General features: G+C 31.8%; 1 protein-coding gene across 3 annotated transcripts; it reads right to left on the reverse strand.

Annotated features, from left to right (window-relative positions):
- Nucleotides 1–330: 330 nt before the first annotated feature.
- Nucleotides 331–20,933, reverse strand: LOC140062814 (uncharacterized). 3 transcript variants are annotated; one of them, XM_072109156.1, is made up of 6 exons: nt 20,818–20,933; nt 4,898–5,054; nt 3,783–3,927; nt 3,307–3,504; nt 2,694–2,839; nt 331–2,254 (listed from the first exon to the last, which is right to left on the reverse strand). In XM_072109156.1, exons 2-6 carry the CDS (start codon nt 5,039–5,041, stop codon nt 593–595), a joined length of 2,295 nt encoding a protein of 764 aa, XP_071965257.1. In that variant the 5' UTR covers nt 5,042–5,054; nt 20,818–20,933; the 3' UTR covers nt 331–592. The 3 variants fall into 3 exon arrangements, with proteins under 3 accessions (XP_071965257.1, XP_071965254.1, XP_071965256.1); XM_072109153.1 differs by lacking the exon at nt 20,818–20,933 and adding an exon at nt 20,480–20,609; XM_072109155.1 differs by lacking the exon at nt 20,818–20,933 and adding an exon at nt 20,476–20,603.
- Nucleotides 20,934–22,170: the final 1,237 nt, after the last annotated feature.

Below are 22,170 nucleotides of genomic sequence, written 5' to 3' on the forward strand. Positions count from 1 at the left end.
GAGAAGAGTAACATCACTCTTCACCTCAATTATTCGATAAATAACCATTTTAATTGATCATTATTAAGTTATTAAAAAAAAGATAAAGAATAATCAATACTAAATTGATATCAGCTTTAAACAAAGTAGAAATTGTTGGCATAACCATATTTATCGATGAGATAAGGTATTTTAAGCAAATGTGTAAGTCGTAAGTAACTAATATTTAGTGCTATTTTTGAAAAATAGAATTAATGTTGTCATTTTGACTTTAATCTTTGAACTCAGAATACATAAAAATAGACAAACACAATGAATTTCAATTTATTCAATCTTTTATTTCAGACCTGAATAAATATTAGAAAATGGAATGTTTCATTCCCTTGGCAACGTATTGACCGTACAAAATATTATGTAATACTTAAAAGCTGCCATTTATTTAAAAAGTCATTAACTAAAGCAATAACTTTATAATTTTATACAACATAATTTCTTCCATAAAGTAATAAACATATTATTCTACTTAAAAATATTGCGTTATATACATCCCATAATATATACACAAAAAAACAATTACAGAAATAGGAATTATTGCAAATATAAAATGATTAAATTAATACAAATGGCGACTGTAAGCAGCAGACATATGTCGGCTGGAGTCAGCATGGAGTTCAGATGAGTAGGTAGATGTGTATGGAGAATCGTAGGCTGATGAATGACCTCCTAGGCCTAGCGGGCTTATCAAACTATCAAGTCCAGAGTTGCTTAGTCTGTAACGTTGAGCTTTTCGTTCAGCTTCATACCAAGAAAAATCAATTTGAGAGTTCGATTTGAAGGGATCGTAACTTGCATAGTGACCATGTTCACCTGCTGCTGATCTAAGATGGTTGTTGTGTCGATCTGTGTAGACGTTTAATTCGTTCTTGTTGATAAGTTTATCAGATTCTTTCTCGCCAAGGTACATTGAAACAAGTAGGTCGATGTAGGTACCATTTTCTTCGTCTCTTACAGGATGATGTGGGTTGAGTGGCGTAAGTGATTTGTTGGAATGTGTGCTGCTGGTTGAATGTTGTGGAAGAGTATTGTGGCTACTGGTTCCACAAGATGTTGTCACTGCCATATCATTTCTTGCACCTGCTATCGTAGCTAACACTGTTTCAGCAGAAGTAGAAGTCGACGTCACTGGATTTGGTGAGTGGCTGACGACTGATGAACATGGTGACGATGCTGAACTTGCTGGTGATGGTGAATGATAAACAGGTGATTTTGGTCGGCCAGCTAGACCTTCTTCGCCAAACGCTGCACTGATGTCGAAGATATCTGAGAAAGACGGCAGATCAAGGTTGATTGATACTGGTGCAGGCGCTGGTTTATCGGCTGACTGCTCGCTGGAAATCTTTCGTCGTTTAGGTTCAATTGGTAGAAGTTCAGGAGGGCCACGTTTCTTTGGTGGCATGCACATGTTTGTCATCGTTGTTGAAGGTGCAGAGCATGGAACATTAACTGGTGAAGATGCCATTGGTAATTCAGCTGCTTGTTGAAATGCTGTTGAAATAATATCAGCTCCAGAAGACAACATGACGTTGGTAGACACAGACACAATAGGAGTGAGTTCTGGCACGTTGTGTTGAGACACAGTAGATGAGTTAAACGAGTGAAGATTAGCCTCAGTGTTTGGTACTTCCTGTTCTTTTGGTGAAACCAAGATTGATCTTAAATCATGATTAGTGTTCAATATGGTATCTGGAATAGTTGTGTTGTGCTTGATAGGAGAATAACCAAATGATGTTCCTGCTCGTGACGTATATCCATTTGTTGCTGCTTGAGAAATTGGAATGGTTGCAGATGGGTGTGAATCGAAACCAGTAGCGTCATCACAAAACGGATCATACGAACAACTATCAGCGGCGTCAACGTAACTATGATGATAGGTTTCTTCAGCAATACTTCCAGTGTTCATAACATGAGGAACTGCGCCGTAGCTTTGAAATCGGTAAGCATCTTGTGCATGCGTAGGAGCATACCAGCCATCGTTTAGTAGTTGGTGATGTTGGTAGTAGTTGCCGTAGGAATGCATCGAAGACTGGAAAGATTCAGATAAACCATTTTCATTCTTGACTCTATGGTCCCAGTTAGCTTGGACGTTGTATGCACTTTCATCACTCGGGATCAGAGATGACTTCATTTCGTGGTCATCTGGAACAATTCCTTGGACTTCCCGGAGCTGTCGGGCTACACGGTCGACACGGCTGAATGATTTGTGTATTTGTACGCCCTACAAAAACAAAATAATGATTGGTAAGTTTTCTTGTAAAATATGCAATAAAAGAAAAAACAATGGAATAGCATTCTATAACATTTCTTTGAAAGTGCTATTGAAATTACATAAACAATGTTATTGTCTGCAAAGCCAAATTTCTTCCTGTAGATGACGTGTTTTATCAGTTATTATGCAACAAATGTTTTGTGTTGTTAGCTTTATGGTTGAACAATAGTAGAAATAAAGCTATTTATAATATGCATTCAATAAGCGATACAATTGCACATTCCTTCCTGGGTAAGATAAATTTATGGAAACGTGTCTGTACATGTTGTTTGGCAAATTAATCAAATGTAATATATTTGAATTAAATGTAAATATAAAATCTACTATATAGGGTACGAACTGTGGAATAAAAACGCATTAATTGTTTGAAATAGTAAAATTAACGTACCACTTTCTTGCATATCTCCTTTGGTCGTTCGTGTCTGTTCCTTCTGTGGTATTCGAGAAGAGCAATTTTAGCCATTGAGGTTGTTTTAACTACGTCTGGTCTTGGATGGTCATGTACACCCTTAGCTTGAAACACAATCACAGAGTCTAAATTAGAAAAACAAAGTCGAAGTGATTAGCATATTTATAAAATTAACGAAAAATAAATGAAGGGTTCCAATAAAAATAAAACAAGAAAAGCAAGATTGAAAGAGGAATTTTATAAAAAAGAATAAATAATGTAGGCTTATAAATAGCATTAAGCACTTTAGCAATGCGATATAAAAATGTTAATTTGTTAAAGCTTCTTTTAAATTTTAATTAAACGAAACGAAATATAAATACGCTAAAATTGTTTTAATCGAATTAAAATGATTAGGCCCCTATTTGGCGAAAGAAAGAAATAGATATTGGTCTAGATAAAACATTAATATTTGTTTTTAAGAATAAAATGTTTACAGCAAAAATAGCATGTTTCTATCCGAGTCTGTTTTAATATTTTTGCGATAATTAATTTTTATCATTCAATAGTAGAATTAGAAATAGTACATTAGATAAAATAAATATAAACTTACCAGTTACTCTCCAAAAATGGGTCACTGGATAGCCTCCTTTTCCGGTACAAGGAACGTGGGTTAGCTTTCCTCCACATCCAGGTCTAGGACAAGACTTCTCTGATTGTTTTCGCCTTGCACGATCGGATGTAGCTGGCCGCACGGACACCATTTCTCCGGACTGACTTCTACATTGTGCTTTGCTGCATACAAACACGCCTAAAAGAATACAATTTGTAATATAATATTACTTAATAGAGATATTGTTGTTACATGTAGACGTTTTGCACTTGAACGTACAGTCAATGGGCTGCTACAGCTGCCCGAGTGAGGGTAGCACGAGCGCTCTTCAATTAATATCGTTCGCCGGTCGCGTGGCTTAACCCGCCGCAATAATTCATGCGGCGCGTGTACCAACTCCGTGCAACAGGTATTTACTCAGTGTTGCACAATAGAAAAAGTGGTTCGACGTCAAAAGTTAAAGGATGGTTACTTACCGAGACAAGATTTCTTGAGTACTTTCTTGTTGTGATTATTTGTATTACGCATTGCCCAGCCACTCAGATGTTTTCTAGCGTCGTGGTCTTTAGGATTGTATCGTAGTGTAACATCGCCTTCAATCCATTCTTCGAACAGATCAAACTGAAAATAGAAAACAAAAAAAAATGTATTGCAGATAACTGTGATATACAACAATAGACATGCAAGGACCCACCATTGTGTATCCATTTATTTTATATTATCATGTACTTTGCTTTCTACAGTACATCAACTTTTTGAACTAAGATTTTTTTTTCAACTATTTAAAAGATTACTTATAAATTATTTTGAAGGTACATTTTTTAAGCAATGACATACTTTGTGAAATATTGATTAAGTAATATTTTAACTATAAATTATCAACTTTTTGAACTAAGATCCTTTTTCAATTTAAAACTATTTAAATCATCATTGATTATAAAATTATTAAAATTAAAAAATGTTATTAAAGTTACATTTTTTAAGCAGACATACTTCGTGAAATATTTAAGGTAGAAAAGTAAGGAAGGAAAATCAAAGTGAATTCCTATCATTCATTTCATGTGTTTAAGAAGAATACGCGCATGCGCTTTGAAGCCTCGTTTGTTTTGTTTAATTCTAACAATCAATTGTCTTTTTTGTTAAAAGGTCAAATTTATGGGCGTCCCTTGTATCTATGAAAGAATAGAGTAACACAAATAGGGCTAGTAGTAATAATCCATACAAACAGTATTAAACTAAATTAATTATTATATGATATGATACTTTAGTAGATATTAGTATTTTTACTTTTCGGTTTATATAAATATAATAATAATAAAGTAATATATTTTAACATTAAATTGCAGTAATGTATAAAATACTGCAGTAAAGAATTATAATACCGTACATGGTGAATAACACTGTTAGCGAAGATAATATCTATAACCGAATAACTAACTTAAAAGTACAGTTGTAAAAAGTACTAAAACTTAAAATAGTAGAAAATTAAATTTTAAGAATTACAATCATCAATTTAGCAAACATGCCTACAGCAAATAAACATAAACCAAAATCTTATACTATTAAAAAAATATATTATAATGATGATTACCTTTTCAATTTTCTTCTTTGGTTTTTTAATGTCATCTTTCTGAACTCTTGTTTTAGCCTTTTTTCCAGAGGATGTTGGTACAACTGCTACATCATCCATTTCGCTTTTGATTGGTACTGAGAACTCTTTCCACAGACCGTCCATTGTATTATATGAACTAAAAGTGGATTGAAACTTCATGGTTAAGTTGATTTATCAAAAAACAATGATCAAAATTAACCATGTAAGCACTTACTGACCAGTAGAATTATAAATGATATGAGTGGTGTCCGGCCCAACTTTTATACAGTAACTCCAAGTCGCTGGGACAACTATAACGCGCGCTGATTGGTTAGTTTCTGTCGCGTGCCGGGTTACAATACAAAGATCTTTTATCTGAGCTGGGAGGAGTGACGTGTGGTCGGGGGCTTGCCTGGAGCCTAGCAAGCACACGCACCGATCAGGCTCACATAATCTCCACGTTAAACAATAGTTTATTGGCCCGGGTGGCTGGTTAATACATTGGATTTTTTTTATACGATCAAATAATGATTAATGTTAAGATCATAGTAAATTATAATATTTGTACTACATTAAAACATTATAATTAAACATATTTGCGGACACTTTTCTCAATTATGTGTACACGTGGGAGAGGTTTACGTAAATACGATCATAAGTGGCCTGAAGCATAGGGATACGAATGCCTGAAGTGATTCTATAAATCAGTGTACTATCCCGTAAGGATTAAAAGTCGATTATTAACTTAACGAATTCATTAATGTTTAGCTATAATACACAAACAAAAAAGCACGTCAGGATTTTTTCTAAAAGACAAAATTACGACTCCATTCCCAAAGACTTGTAATAAGACTTTGTTTATGTAGAACATATTGTGTATATTATGTTTGTCTTGTGAAACTCTGAGGGTCCCTAATGATCAGAAATTGCTGGATGGATCGCTCTCGTTAAATATGGTTAAAAAAATAAGCATAATATCTTATAGGTGTGCTTTTATTATACTCTTTTTCATGATAAAAATATTATTTTATTGAATAAATCTATCTGGGCTAGATGAATTGATGAATTATCATTATTAGATATCTTTAGATTGAACACTGTATAATATATAATATACTATACTATATAATATACTAGATTTAAACAATATTGAATATATGACGGGCCATGATGATTTCAGTCTGAACCATAAATGGAATAATTCCCCCATAGGCCTATATTTAATACATTTATTTAAAGCATAAAATTATATTAACATTATATTAACATTATATTAACATTATATTAACATTATATTAACATTATATTAACATTATATTAACATTATGAAGATTAGTTTACAAACGTGTTTAGAAAACCAATAAGTGATATATTTTTTGTTTCCTCAATTTCTGCAGGAGTTTTCTCTGATCGGTACCTATCGATACAACAGAGGGGACCCTCTTGAGTTTAATCGTGTTTTGCTCCGATGACCTTTCTTTCAACTATATTATTATCAATATCTACGGGTGAGTAAATGTTGTTTTATTGTTGATACATGGTCAATATAATACTAAATAGACCATATAATTCAAATGTTGTTTAAATGGTACTTCGAACCAGGGATTCAATCTTCTGTTAGTGTTAGAACCAGTAAAACTTTAATAATTTGATAATTTGAAAAAATCACAATTTTCATTATCCGGTTCTGCCTGCTTTATTACTAAAGAAATAAAAATGTATATTAGGCCTAATGTATCATGTATCACTCATAAGCCAGAATTGGCTGGTCTGATAAAGATTTTAAAAAATGTATCGATTAGCTTGGCAAATGAGGATTTTAGCCTACTATACTCATAAGGTATGTATGGCTCAATACTTCAAGCCTATACATAACGTGTAACAAATGAATGGTGGCATAGTGCACAGAAGTAAACTAAATCTTGGTAGTCTACCTCATAAGAAGTGTACAGCCATATTACTATATAATTTGTTTTAAAGAAATGGATTTATATACACCGGAATCCTCTTTGTATATTGGAGATACTTAGAGTCTAAATTCCAAACAAAGTAAAAATTAAATGAAGTGAGGGTCAAACGTTTATTTTTAAAGTATAGTTTGACTAGAAAGAAGCTGGGGTTAATGTTCGTATCATCTTTGTTTACGCGTTGTCTAATCATAAACTATAACTTATTATATTTAACATTAATAATAATATTTAATATTCGACATTAAGCCTAAATGTTTATATTAAAGGCATGATTGAATCAAATACTAGGATGTTGGGTGTGTACTTGTGCGGGTCGGTTGAAATTAATAGCGTCGGCATATTGGAATACAAAGCCTTCGGTAGTGTTTGGAAAGCCTCTAGTTTAGGGAGGATCATAGCGCTTCACCTTCGGGGAGGGGTCTAATAACAATGCATTCGCTGTAAAGCTATGTTGGTCTTTGTTATCACCATTGTTATAAGCGCGGTGCATTGTGATCAAAGAGAGAGCGACTTCGCCATAACATTAACAATGTAATATATCAAATTTGGACGTATTTTATCATAAAACGAAATTTGTAGAAGAAAAAAAAATTCTTATTTTTTTAAATCAAATAAAAATTACCAAACAGAAGAAACTTTATTATTTTATATACCTTTGATATCTTTTATTAAAACGTAATGATAACCCAACAAATTGAACTCGCGATATCATATAAAGTCCCGTGGCTATACCGTGTACTATTATTATTATAAATTAATTAAATAATAATAATATTAATACGTCTATCTTATAGAGCTTACTGCAAAAAGCATATAAGCACTTCACGTTACCACCCCTGTAAAGTTTTGGATCAAACACGTCTGGAAAAATACTCCCATAATTAGTAAATATGATTTTAACAAACTCATCCTACACAATATTAGTATTACAATTCTGGTATGTTCACACACCAGGCCGCCTCACTGCATTCATACTGAAATATGATAAATTATTACGATTGACTAGTCTGTAAGCTTGAATGAATAAATTAAAACAACTATAAAATGAAAGTACAGTTATTCTGTAATAATATTAATTATAAACAAACATCAGATTAAACAATCATGTATAGTATTTAATCATCATACTAATTAGCAATAATAAAACTTAAAAGTAATGACTCCTTAGGCCTATTTTTCTTGTCCAAACTGTTTTTTATATTTCTTTTGGCTTTAAAAAATTAATAAAGTACAGTACTAACGGTATTTGAAATGATAAACTGAATTTTTGTTTTTTTTAAACGTATATATCAATCATAATTAATGGTAGGCCTATATTAATTATTGTTTTATTGATAATTAGAAGCTTTGTCATATTTGATTCAGATAATGATACTAAGGACAGCCTTTTAATGCCCAGTATATGCTTAAGCTCTGTCTACACTATCAAACTAGTTTGACAAAAAAGTGTGATGTGCCCAAGTATTTTATTTTATTTTATTCAATCGAAACCACAGCGATAATTACCGCCACTCATGGTTTGATACAAAGTTGTATGTATAAATATGGTAGTTATATGCCCAAATATGGTAGTGATATTCCCAAATATGGTAGTTATATGACATCATCATGTCCATTATGGGCACATCACATTTTTTTGTTGCATAACGTTTGATAGTGTAGACAGAGATTTAGATTTTCTACGTACATACTCATGTCTGCCTGCATTTTTGTTCTCCATACCAAAAATATTCGTTTTTGCATGCCGTACAAAAGTTCCCGTTACATATATATTTGATCGTAATTAAATGTACGCATTATGTTGTTTGCACTCAATTTAATGGTATTTAATCAGATCCTACTTGGATATGTTATAACTAATCCTAAGTTTAAATCGTGTTAATTAATTATAGAATTCAACTATTCGTTTTAATAAACATCTGCAGCTGCCAGTGGGCGTGTAATTATTACTTGTAGTAGGCCTATAGGGTAAAAAAAAGAAATGTATCTTGTTTAAAAGCCTAAGCCCGGAGATTATCATCTTTAATTTAGCTAGCCAAATGTCTGTTTCTACCTTGAAGTAAAGACTACAGCATATTGCATTTATTTTTGCTAAATTTAAAAAAAAAAAAAATTGATTTTCCAAAGTACGTGACTGAAAATAAGAACAAAATTGTGCTCTATATGTGTGTGTTTGCAGCCTATCCACACTCACTCCCACACTCCAACTATGTAGCCTAAAGAATGGTCAATCATCAAAGCACATATACAGTATCAGAATGTCTGTTCATGATAGTCAGTTAATATTTATAAAACAATTATTTGTTTTACATAATCATAATAGGATTTTCTTTAAAAGTTGTCTTTGATTTATTACAATTGCTGAAAGTGTGTTTGCTGAATGGTTTATCCAACAGCTTGCTGATAAAACTAACAACATCCTGATGATAAATTGACCTGTCATCCACTTGTCTATAATATCAATAGGCACGCGAGCAATATACTAATAGAACATTATTTAACGAATGTATAACCACCGGGCACAAATCGTGTGGGCACGCGAACACAATACCTTACGTAACACTACAACCTATTGTTTTTGCTTCAAACTTTTCTACTTGTATTTTTGCTAGGAAGTAACTTGATACATTTAATTGTACACTTACACTTGTATTGTGTTTGTGATAGTTGAACAACAATCTAAATCATTGTATTATGGTAAAGCTGCATCCTCTGCTAAGTTGATGTAATAAGGGGCAGATGGAACGTGATAGGGGCTGTACACAATAGCAAGCGTGTGGTCACTGTCATTAACAACTCATATCCACTACAAAGGTCTAAACGATGATCACTTTTTTGTTTACATTTTATTTCTACTGCTACTTTTATTCAAAACCGAAAGGTTCACTTGTCAACTATCAGTTGATTTTATTTAATACACTTTTACTATATTTTGTTTTGTATTCATTTGTGTAAAGTAATGATCTGCTGTATGTATTGATGTAAATTGGTTAGGATGGCGATTGTGTAGGGGTTGATAGTTTCTTTTGCCTTTATACTTTTCTGTATGTAAATTAATTAATTGTTATATTTTATATTGTTATTGTGAAGGATGCACATATGTGCTAAGTGTGTCACCGATCTAAAGGTGTAATTCCAACTAGGCCTTAATAAATAAACTTGGTTTAACAATGATGGTTGATTCAACCTGCTAGTGGCGGTTTCATCGCTGTTGGTTGACAACTGAATAAAATAAAATAAAAAAACAAACAAAATCTCCATACTGCGCAGGCAATTAAAGTGTATATCATTCAATTATATTATTTACTTATTTAATGATATGCCTCAGAGTAAATCGATATCTATTTGTTCTTGTCAAGATAATATGTTTACAAAAACAACATTAATTTAAACATAACATGTTTTTCAATACTTTATTATACTGTAACATTATGACTAATCATGATTTGGCATATATTATATTTTATATATTTCGTTTTCTTTTTTTTTTTAACTTTCAATGGTATCCAATGAATCCATACGTTTGATATTTTGATCATGTGGAAATAAGAAGTACCGTAATAAAACATTTCTCCGTTGTAGCGATAAATCAATCATATTTCACAAATCAATATTATATATAATATTATTTTTTTTAAATAGGCCTAAAATTATTATAATTCCATGTGTAAATTCACACAATTTACCTAAAGTCTTTTGTTTATTATATTCGCTAACAAAGAATAAGTTCTCGCTCCATCCAATCGCTATAATAATTGTATCGTCGTGTTATAAGATACTATTACGGTATACCTACCCGGTAAGTTTGACTCGCGTACGGTGATATACCAGTAACATATTAACACTACCATGCTCTCTTTGAAGGAACAATAGAATAATTTGAAACACTTTTTAATATTTTCACGGGTACAAACAATTCTCATTCGTAAAGAATATGCAAATTAGATCAAACAGTGCACATTATTAATTTTAATTACACTTTCGAGGTGAAAGAAATAAAATATATTTCTTTCGTTATCTAAGTCTTGATTAAGAAATAGATAAACTAAAAAAATGAAGAATTATAATTCGTTCGGTGGGTACTCCTTTTGTACACATTATGGTATAGAACAGTACCGTAGTAAACTTGACAAAATAAAATAGTTAAAATCTGTAAAATGCATTAAAAATTAATAATGATGTAATATATAGCTATTACAGAAGTGAAAACTGCGGGACTAATATGAAAATATTAGTTTGTTTCTTTCAGTATACAAGATACCCAGGAATGGTTAAGTCTTTAAAATGTTTTAATATTTGCCATTATTGAAACTATTAAATGTTGAATTTTCAATAGTAACTCCTAGTATAACTCCTACACAATATCACATAGCGAAATCAATGCTATTTGGAAAGCTCGCTTGCGTGTCGCGCGCCGCGAACGGATATCTCCATATTGGTGAATCTCCGTATTTGGTGATGGGTTTCCTGACATTCAGGATGACACTTAGTATGATTATGCTAATTATTACATCGTGATGATAACGAGTATTTTAAATGATGGTATTTTATATACAAAAGAATCTAAAGGTTCGGCCTATCGTATTTTAATTTATTCAGATTTGTTGTAAAAGAATTTAGTTACAAACAGTACAACACGACACAGGCACGTGGCGGGTATTCTCTATCATTGTTCCCTTGAGTTTATTATATAATAATTAGTTATAAACAAATTAGAATTTCTAAGTTATTATTGATAGGTACAGTACAATAGTTACACTAATACTTATGATGGTATTTCGGTGAAAAACAAAAAGACTGGTCAATCTAGCCATCCATTGGTCAATCTAGCCATCCATTGGTCAATCTAGCCATCCATTGATCGTCGCGAAAAAATGAGTAAACTCTATTAGCAATATCACACTTGTAGTCAGACAGTAGCAGCATTCTTGTAGGCCTATATGAATATATTATTGTTGAATAAAAACTCCGAACGTTTTTTTAGTTTTTCCATTTTAATCTAGTTCGGCTTTCTTGTGTTAATTTACTCCAACTCATAAGTCGTTTATTGTCAAACTGTTCATCATTTCGGCCACCTAATATTCGACTTACGGGGAAACGACCTGCGTAAGTGGAAGAAAAATAAATAAAAGACTAGACTTTGATTTCTGCAATATTTATTAGTTTGATAATTATTTATTATATTAACAAACGCGCCTAATCCTTCTCATGATTGTATTGTATGCAGCCTATACTATAAAAGCTTAATTTTCGGACCATATTTTCTCTTTTTTCCTGTTGTTATAGCCTAGGTGAACTTACAAAATAAAATTAATCGAAAAGACACATTATTTATTCAATGTTTGATTTGAGGCCTAATTTAAGATAAAATAAGCAAGTGTACCATCACTAAATAAAGCCTTACTAGATTCCTCCATGTGAAGATTAAGTTTACTACCAATATTGAATATCATTTTAAGTTATAAATTCGGAAGCTACGGTAATTTAACAATCATGACATGACATATTTGTACATTGATAACAATACATTGCAATAGTTTAATCAACAAGATTAAATTGCAATAGTTACTTAGTTGACCGATTGACGTGATTGTGATGTATCCATGGTTTACTAAATTCGAAGTCTTTCTGACTTATCTGACTCCTTGACTGAACTACTTTTGTTTTCATTGTATGTATATGCAAGTTTATCTATTAACTAACTAGTTTATCATTATGTTATTGTGTGTTATAATAGTTGTTATTTTGTGATAAATAGAAATTGAAATTGAACTTACAAAAAAACTTCGAGATATAAATTACAAAAGTTAGTTCACTTTGTTACATTGTTTTTATATGGTGTAACTAATTACTATGGTATTACTATAGGGAAAAGTCACTTTGAGCTTTACTATTACTGTATATCTTGGTAATATACGATCATTTGGCAATTGGAACTTTTAATCATTTCCGGTATTAGAATTTTAACGTTATTTTCCTTAAAGATGTATTGTCCCCAGAAAAAATAATTCTTAAAAGATTTTTGGCTGAATATGCCATTTTAATACCACAAAATAGTTATTCACTTTGACCAAAAAGTAAATAAACAAATTATGTAACTGAAAACTTTAGTTTAAAGCAAAAAATAATCAAATTGGCTGCCAGCCAATGGGTTTTTGATTAAATTTGAAATTTGTTTTTGTCATTTTATACGTGTAAACATATTTTTTTTTATGGAAGTGATTAACTTTATTAACATTACAAAATGGCCTATTCAAAGTTCGATTTTATTAAACTTCATTGTTCATTTTTTGTGGGGCAATTGAAAGTATAAACCAATTGAGTTGAATGTTTTCATATTTTATTTATCTATTTATTAAAAAATCGGCATACAGGTCATGGGCTAACACAGTTGGGAGCTTAGTTATAAAGGCAATGCAAAATATAATATGTTTATTTGTTTGCTACTACATTATAGGCCTACTACAGTTTACTATATTATAGGCCTACTACAGTTTACTATATTGTAGGCCTACTACAGTTTACTATATTATAGGCCTACTACAGTTTACTATATTGTAGGCCTACTACAGTTTACTATATTATAGGCCTACTACAGTTTACTATATTATAGGCCTACTACAGTTTACTATATTATAGGCCTACTACAGTTTACTATATTGTAGGCCTACTACAGTTTACTATATTATAGGCCTACTACAGTTTACTATATTGTAGGCCTACTACAGTTTACTATATTATAGGCCTACTACAGTTTACTATATTGTACAATATGAAATGATTAGAACACGCTGTTGTTGTGTTTTCGTAGTAATTATTTGAACTCGTGCAAACCAAACATAAAGTATTTGTTGTTTTATGATTTTCGTCATTTCTAATATTAATATTAGCGTCAGATTTCAAAATATTGAATACACAATGATCATATTTCCAAAACGACCACGCAATTTAAATGCAAAGTTTAAACTTTGACCTTGCTGCGATGGATGCGGTGTTTGTATGAGGATACTTAAAACAGAAAAACCGTATGAATTATAGTGAATAACAGAAAAGTCTATACCCGCGTATTTATGCTATTAAAACAACAACTTCATTTTGAATATGCTGTTGTTATTTCTTGATTCAAGATGGAATATCATTAAAATTTACAACCAACTCGAGTAGTTGCTAATTTGCATATTTGGCGTAATCTTTTTCGAAAAAACAACAACGCGTTTAGATGTATTATCAGAATATATGAGAATACATTAAATATGCCTACAGAAATTATTATCATATATTTGTTCGTTTTATCTAGAATTTCTTGCTATCAAATTAACACTCAAAATCATATTTCAAATTTTATTATTCGTTGTTTTAAATGTGCATACTGTAAACCAATATAATAATGTTAGGTTTAATAATGTATTTTGTAGCATGGACCAGGTCAATGGACCAGGTCAATGGACCAGGTCAATGGACCAGGTCAATGGACCAGGTCAATGGACCAGGTCAATGGACCAGGTCAATGGACCAGGTCAATGGACCAGGTCAATGGACCAGGTCAATGGACCAGGTCAATGGACCAGGTCAATGGACCAGGTCAATGGACCAGGTCAATGGACCAGGTCAATGGACCAGGTCAATGGACCAGGTCAATGGACCAGGTCAATGGACCAGGTCAATGGACCAGGTCAATGGACCAGGTCAATGGACCAGGTCAATGGACCAGGTCAATGGACCAGGTCAATATATTAGATCGGTTTTAACAAATCACCTTCTGTGTTGTCATTACTCAAACTTTGTTTACATTCATTCTCTCATTCAAATTATTATTGTTTGTTAAAAGAATAATACGACGCTATTCGATAATAAACAATACATCTTAGTAAAAATGTCGAAACTTATTTTTCAAATCATCCTCTAACATAATAATGTAAATGATGTTTAAATGTCCTTAGCCTCCAATATTGTATTAAAGTTGTGTTACTGAATTGAGGAAGAATAAGATCTGATAATTAAACGAACTAAAAGACATTTAGAATTTAGAATTATGTTAAGCGATGTTATTCTTTTCAAAAGTGTTTAAATGTATAGAAATGTATCTGTGTTTAGGCAGTATACGAATATATTGTATTTTGAAATGCGAATACTAGTAAAACAATCTTTTTCTTACTGTTTAGTGTTATTTATGTGAAAAATAACCGTCACTGTAATTCTAAATAGTTGTATATTTTATTTTGAAACAAAAAATAATTGAACTGTTATCTGTAGGCATACAGACCTACTGGGAAAAACATTGTAATGCTTTTTTTATGTAATTTAGGCCTATATTAAATACAGTAAATATTGCAACCAATTCAAAAAATCTTTGCATAGGAACATTTCTAATTGATGAGTAATATTGTAAAAATTATATGAATGTAAAGTAAGAGGCGGTGCAGAGAAACGGCCACGCCTTCTGGGGCGAGTATCGTGCGGGGAGGAGCCGTGTGGGGGAGGGGCGCGCGGTGAGTTCAATATAGAGTGGAACTATTCACTAATAGTGTGCGGTATTCGGATAATTTTTTTTCTCTTTTGTGGTTCACAACCATTATTCATTCATCTTTTGATATTTTTTATACACGATAATGTAATACGGTAAATGTTCTACCTTTTTCGTTTATTTTATTTATTTATTTTATTTTATTCAATTTTCAGACAAAAAACATGACAACAAGACAGCGGTGCAGCACCCTGAGGATTGCCATGAGTGCAAAGCACTATCGAGAAACATATAAGCAAACAATAAAAATAGAAAGATATTAATTCGTTATTTTCTGTTTTCTCATAATTTCATCTGTCTTGCATTTAGGTCTATACAATTTTTAATTAGAACAGTATTATACTATAAGTATAAATATTGATCAATATAGTAAAATAATATTTTTTTCTTATGTATGTAATTATATACATAACGTCTCCCTTTTTAAAAATATGTTTTTAACAACATTTTACATTTCATTAATGATAATGCTACAAATCATGACTTTAAAATGCACCCCGTCTTTGACTCTTTTCAATAAACATGATTATTATACCTAAAATGCACCCCGTCTTTGACTCTTTTCAATAAACATGATTATTATACCTAAAATGCACCCCGTCTTTGACTCTTTTCAATAAACATGATTATTATACCTAAAATGCACCCCGTCTTTGACTCTTTTCAATAAACATGATTATTATACCTAAAATGCACCCCGTCTTTGACTCTTTTCAATAAACATGATTATTATACCTAAAATGCACCCGTCTTTGACTCTTTTCAATCAACATGATTATTATACCAAAAATGCACCCCGTCTTTGACTCTTTTCAATAAACATGATTATTATACCTAAAATGCACCCCGTCTTTGACTCTTTTCAATAAACATGATTATTATACCTAAAATGCACCCCGTCTTTGACTCTTTTCAATCAACATGATTATTATACCTAAAATGCACCCCGTCTTTGACTCTTTTCAATCAACATGATTATTATACCTAAAATGCACCCCGTCTTTGACTCTTTTCAATCAACATGATTATTATACCTAAAATGCACCCCGTCTTTGACTCTTTTCAATCAACATGATTATTATACATATCAATCCATATCAAGTATTGTAATATAGAATATGTATAGACCTACAGTATATTTTTTTCAAAAAAAAAAAAAACAATTTTTGAAAATACTAATAGAATATTTTTTAACGGCATTAATAATTTAAATTGCAATTAATATATTAATACTCCATATATTGAACATTAATTAAATGTAACAATGATATTCTAAATTATCCTTTAAAATAATGTTTAATTTTACAGCTTATTGAGTTCAGTTAAAATTTCTACCGTGTAAATAACGTAAGCCGTACCCTAGAAGAAGTTCTTTAAACAAACTACTGCATGTTGTCTAGCTTTTTGAACATGTTGTTACGTATATACAATAAAAAAACATGTGTTTTTCGTTTTCAATGACGCCACAATTCTGACATTAGCAGTATTAACAATAGCATTCAGTAATTTTTAGTTTAATTGTGCTTTATATTTTTTTTTACTTTTCTTTTCCAGACCTCAAAACAATTGATTATTTTAAAGATTTATTAGTTTCTGTTTGACAACAATGTAGTTTAAAATTAGTATACAACCTCAAAACAATTGATTATTTTAAAGATTTATTAGTTTCTGACAAAAATAAATGTAGTTTAAAATTAGCATATAACCTATCATGATAATGTTTATAAAATATATTCGTCAGAACAAAATTCAAATAAAAGGCAAAACAAATTTCAATATTTCAGATTAAAACGCTAAATCTTTTAAACATAGGCCTAAATAATCAATACGTAAATAATCAATCCAAAATATGCTATGAAGCGTTGAGTAATACTGTATAAGAAAGTATATCATGTAGCGATATAGTTAGGGGCGGTGTAACCATTTCCACGCCCTTTTAGGGTTTGGATCTGCTGGCATACCGCGAAGGAGGGGCAAGCTGTGCAGGCTTTGATATAGTGGGATGATCAGTAAGCCTATCGGTACGGCGGTAGGCGTAATAGTTAGACCTCTTTCTGCATTACCAAGCCAATACATTGTATTGTAAATCTAGTTCAGGTTTCGCAATATACAACCACGTAAATCAACGTGTAAGCAGTGGCTTTGATATAGTGGGAGGATCAGTAAGCCTATCGGTACGGCGGTAGGCGTAATAGTTACCCTCTTTCTGCGTTACCAAGCCAATACATAGTATTGTAAATCTAGTTCAGGTTCGCAATATACAACCACATAAATCAACATGTAAGCGCTTTAATTTGCAATTTTAAAGTTGTAAAATAACGTAAACACGATTTAAAATATCCTATTTACTTTTGATTTGCTTCGTTCAAAATTTAAATTTGTAACACCATCTTGTACAGATACAGATACATTTTATTCCATCAAATATAACTAAAATATATTAGTTAGTTTGCTATGTAACTTCACGGAATATTCGACGATTTTTATTTAGGCAAAGATGAGCATAATACATTATATAGTCCTAATTTATTTAAGATTTGTTTGTAATAAGATTTAGGCCTACTGGCGCGTTCTTTTGATTCAAGACATACGTTATTTGTACAATGTACTGATTGGAATAATAAGTGGACAATCATTTTTGGATTCCATAGCTTCAGAAAATATGGATTCCAATAATTTAGAGCTTTGATGCTTTGAAATAAATCCATTGTATACGTAATTATGCTAGATTTAAGAATTGTATTTGGCCATATTTCCTTTGACACTGATTTCAGGGATGCGCTACCGTAATTGTAGGCCTAAAATATACTGAGTAGAATTAAATAAAGAAATAATAATAATCATTTTAATTTCTTTAATTTAATTACAGAATATATTTTATTCATTGGCGAATTATTCTACAGGTTGCCGTATGGTTTTTAATCTATTTTAAAGATGTATTGTCCCTTTGACTAATTCCAAAAAAATAAAAAATAAAAGATTTCGAAAAAAGGTGGGTCATTTTGAAGTATCATAATAGTTATTAACTATCACCAAAAATTTTTCGAAAAAAAAAAATTTTTAACTGAAATACAGACGTTTTTTTGTTAAAAAAATAACTTTGACTTCCAGTCAAAGTTTTCAATCAAAACATATCCCATAATGCAACGCACTTGTTTGGCTACTCTGTATGCATAATCATAAAACATCCTCATGATCTGTGTGAAAATACCTTCTCTACCGTGACGAGTTGTAAACAATCCTAATTTATCATATGCATAATGCGTACTCATGGTTTGAAATCTTTGTTTACTTTCGCTCGTGACGATTTTCCAGATGAAATGTAATCAAACTAATTTACCTGTTAATTACGTAAACTTGTTGTTTTGGCTTAAATTTTCGACTTAAAGTGAATAACTTTAATATTACTTTGATATGGCCACTTTAAATTTAGAATATTTTGACCTTCATTTTTTTGTGTTTCAAGGGACAATACATCTTTAAGCTTTGTCCCCACTTAGGACGCAACACAAGGACCTAAGCGCAACGCAAGCGACCTGACCAATGATAAAGACACAGATAATCCATTGCATGTGATCCAAATTATTTGCGTTGCTTTTACGTCTTTGCGTTGCGTCCTAATGCGAACCAAGCTTTAGAATTGAGCTGAGTTTCTTAGTCTAAAAAACATATTATTTCGCCGGTAACAATCTCATTTCTGATTTGCGTAACTTTTTAAAATATGGAAATAATAATAATAATTTATGGAATCCAACAATTTCTTTAATTTAATTAGGCCTACAGAATATATTTTATTCATTATCGAATTATTCTACAAGTCGCCGTATGGTTTAAAGCGTATAGTCCCAAACGCAAGGACGTAAACTCAACGCAAGCGTGCTGACCGGCCAAATTATTTGCGTTGCGCTGACGTCCTTGCGTTGCGTCCTCAAGCTTGGTTCCCACTAGAACGTAACGCAAGGACGTAAACGCAACGCAAGCGTTTTAAGCAATGACAAGCGAAGTTATAGACAGTTAGCAATCACAAGCGAATAAGTCATCGCTTGTGATTGGTCAATTTATTTGCGTTGCGTTACGTCCTTGCGTTGCGTCGCTAGTGGGAACCACCCTTAATGCGAATGCGAAGCTGTAGCTTATTTTCTTACTCTAAAACATATTTTGTCGGTAACAATCATTCCATAAATTTTTTTAAATATGGATTTCAATTTTTTAGAATTTTGATTTAAAAGTATAGCTAATCCTATTGTATAATATATTAATTGTCTTGGCAAACAGGTCTATACCGGTGACAAAGAAGAAATGTTGAATTGGTATTATTGAACGAAAGGATGAAGGTGCATTATATGTTGATCACTCGTATTATTTAATGATCAACTAAGGTACAAAAAATATCTCAAAATTATAAGATTCTGAAAATTAAGTATACTTGTATTTTGAAAGTCACAATGTTAATATTTCATGTTGTGTTTTAAAAGTATAGATCGAAAGCGCCGATGACCACGTAATAACTAAAATAGACCACCACCACCGAAACATTTCAAATATTCACCCCCCCCCCCCCCCCTCTAAACACCCGCCATAACACACTCCACGCCAAATAAGTTAGTTTTCCTAATTATTTCCATTACGATTTTGCATTGGTAGAAATAAATGTTAATCCAATCAGTTGATTTAAATTCTAAAACAGATGAAAAACTTAGAATGAAATAACAATAATATATCGAAGAGTCAAGGTTAACTTAAATGTTCTTGTTTCCCGTGTAGCTTTAAAAATCCACCTGAATATAATATTCGGATTCGGGAGGTTTTGACATTAAAAGTCCTGTTTTTAGATATTGAGATAGATAACAAACATATTCTGCATGACCTCCGCTTCGGTTTAAAAATAAAAGAAGTCCAACAGTTATAAGCATAAGCAAACACGCCATGCCACATGCGCACAATTACGCGCGCATGCACAATTATTCGCGGAATTTGTCATTTTTATAGGAGGCCACTGTAAATGTGCTCATCGAATTAATTTCTTCTACTATTTTCAGATAGAATACACGAAAAACAAAATAAAAAATGATCGATATACATACCTACATTAGCATTTGGTAGAGCATGCCGCTTCTGAGCTTTGTTAAGTTTTAGCATAACATAATATGTCCGGTACGTATATACATAGTACACAATATTAATAGAAATGTTTTAAAATCAGAAGTAAAGTCCATAGTGTGCAACATTTATGAAACTATGAAAAACATGGTGGTACTATCGAAGGATATATTAACTAGAACCTACCCATATTTATTCCAGGTACCCGTACTATCTAGATGCTTCTAAAATATGGTTATACATATATTTTTTTTTTATAACTATTAAAAATAAAACATTAGAATGGTTTTTAAAATCAATACCAATATTATGGTGTTCTAACTTACCTTACGATTTAAGTATGTGTAAAAGGAATGATAGAGAGAATGTAAAGATAAGGTTTATCGAAAGCGGATAGTTAAGTTGACTTGAACAACGAACAGACGCAACTGGAAATATCTACCCGCTTTTTGAAAGAAATGGTAAATAAATGTAGAATAGTTCACTATATTCGCGTACGATTCTTGTGATCATTAAACTTTACTATCATTATAATCATATGCATGAAAATAAATTTGCATATTTGAGTCATATGTTGTTTTAGATCTCTTTGCAAACCAACTTACCTGAAATGAATTATTAGCTCTTTATACTCACCGTCCATTTTGATAAGAATAAATATGGTAAGCAATGGAATAAATATATATATACATGTTCCGTTAACTGTTGTTTAGATCGACCTAAATTATAATTTTTTAATTTAAAAAAAAATGTTGTTGATATTTTGTATTCATTAAATGATATTGTTTATTCATTTAAGTTTATTCATCATGCTAAAGGATTGAAAAAACATAAAATCATATCAAGTTGTTCTCCACTAAGGCTTGGTTCCCACTAGCGACGCAACGTAACGCAACCTACGCAACGTAAGAAAATGCCCTTCCAATAATTGTGTTTGCCCCCGCCTGTGTGAAATCAAACCTGCGATTTTTGCAGCACTGTTGCGTCGTTGGTTCCCACTTGTGATTACGCAATACATCACTTTGCGTCAATACGTCCGTGCGTTGCGTTCTAGTGGGAACCACGCTTTAAGCTCAATAGCAATCAGTTTCTCCGGTTCAATAGCAATCAGTTTCTCCATTCATTTTTTTCTATAATTTATTTTCATAACTTTCTACATAATATTATCTATAAAGCGTGGTTCCCACTAGAACGCAACGCAGCAATGTATCGACGCAAAGTGCTGTATTGCGTAATCAAAAGTGAGAATAGACGACGCGATAGTGTTGCAAACACCGCAGGTTTGATGTCACGCAGGCGGGGCAAACACAATTATTGAAAGGGCATTTCTTACGTTGCGTACCGTAGGTTACGTTACGTATCTAGTGGGAATCAAGCTTTCCTTCTTGTTGTTTGCAAAACAGAAAAAACACAACATATATAAGCTTTAGGCCTATAAAGATGATCGGCCACTCCAGTCCAATATGATTGAAGTTTGCAATTCCACTTATACAATGCTTATACAATAATTTAAGTCATAAGTGATAATTTTAGGAGCCAACGGCCGCTCATTACGGAATATATCAACCAATTAAACTCACACGTAAGCAAGCACCCACATAGGCAATTCAATTTTTTTTCTAATGCATTGAATAGTATATAAGAAAAAAATTATATCAATTAACCTCTATATAACTCTT

This window comes from Antedon mediterranea, chromosome 11 (assembly GCF_964355755.1).
Source record: "Antedon mediterranea chromosome 11, ecAntMedi1.1, whole genome shotgun sequence".
In the NCBI taxonomy this organism is placed as follows: Eukaryota; Metazoa; Echinodermata; class Crinoidea; order Comatulida; family Antedonidae; genus Antedon; species Antedon mediterranea.

Excerpts from the sequence above, each read along its gene's own strand:
- LOC140062814 (XM_072109153.1), bottom strand. The coding sequence starts at position 20,499 with ATGCTCTACCAAATGCTAAT. Across the intron at positions 5,055-20,479 it reads ATGCTCTACCAAATGCTAAT|TTCATATAATACAATGGACG; the intron begins GTAGGTATGTAT and ends ATCCACTTTTAG. Across the intron at positions 3,505-3,782 it reads ACTCAAGAAATCTTGTCTCG|GCGTGTTTGTATGCAGCAAA; the intron begins GTAAGTAACCAT and ends GTATTCTTTTAG.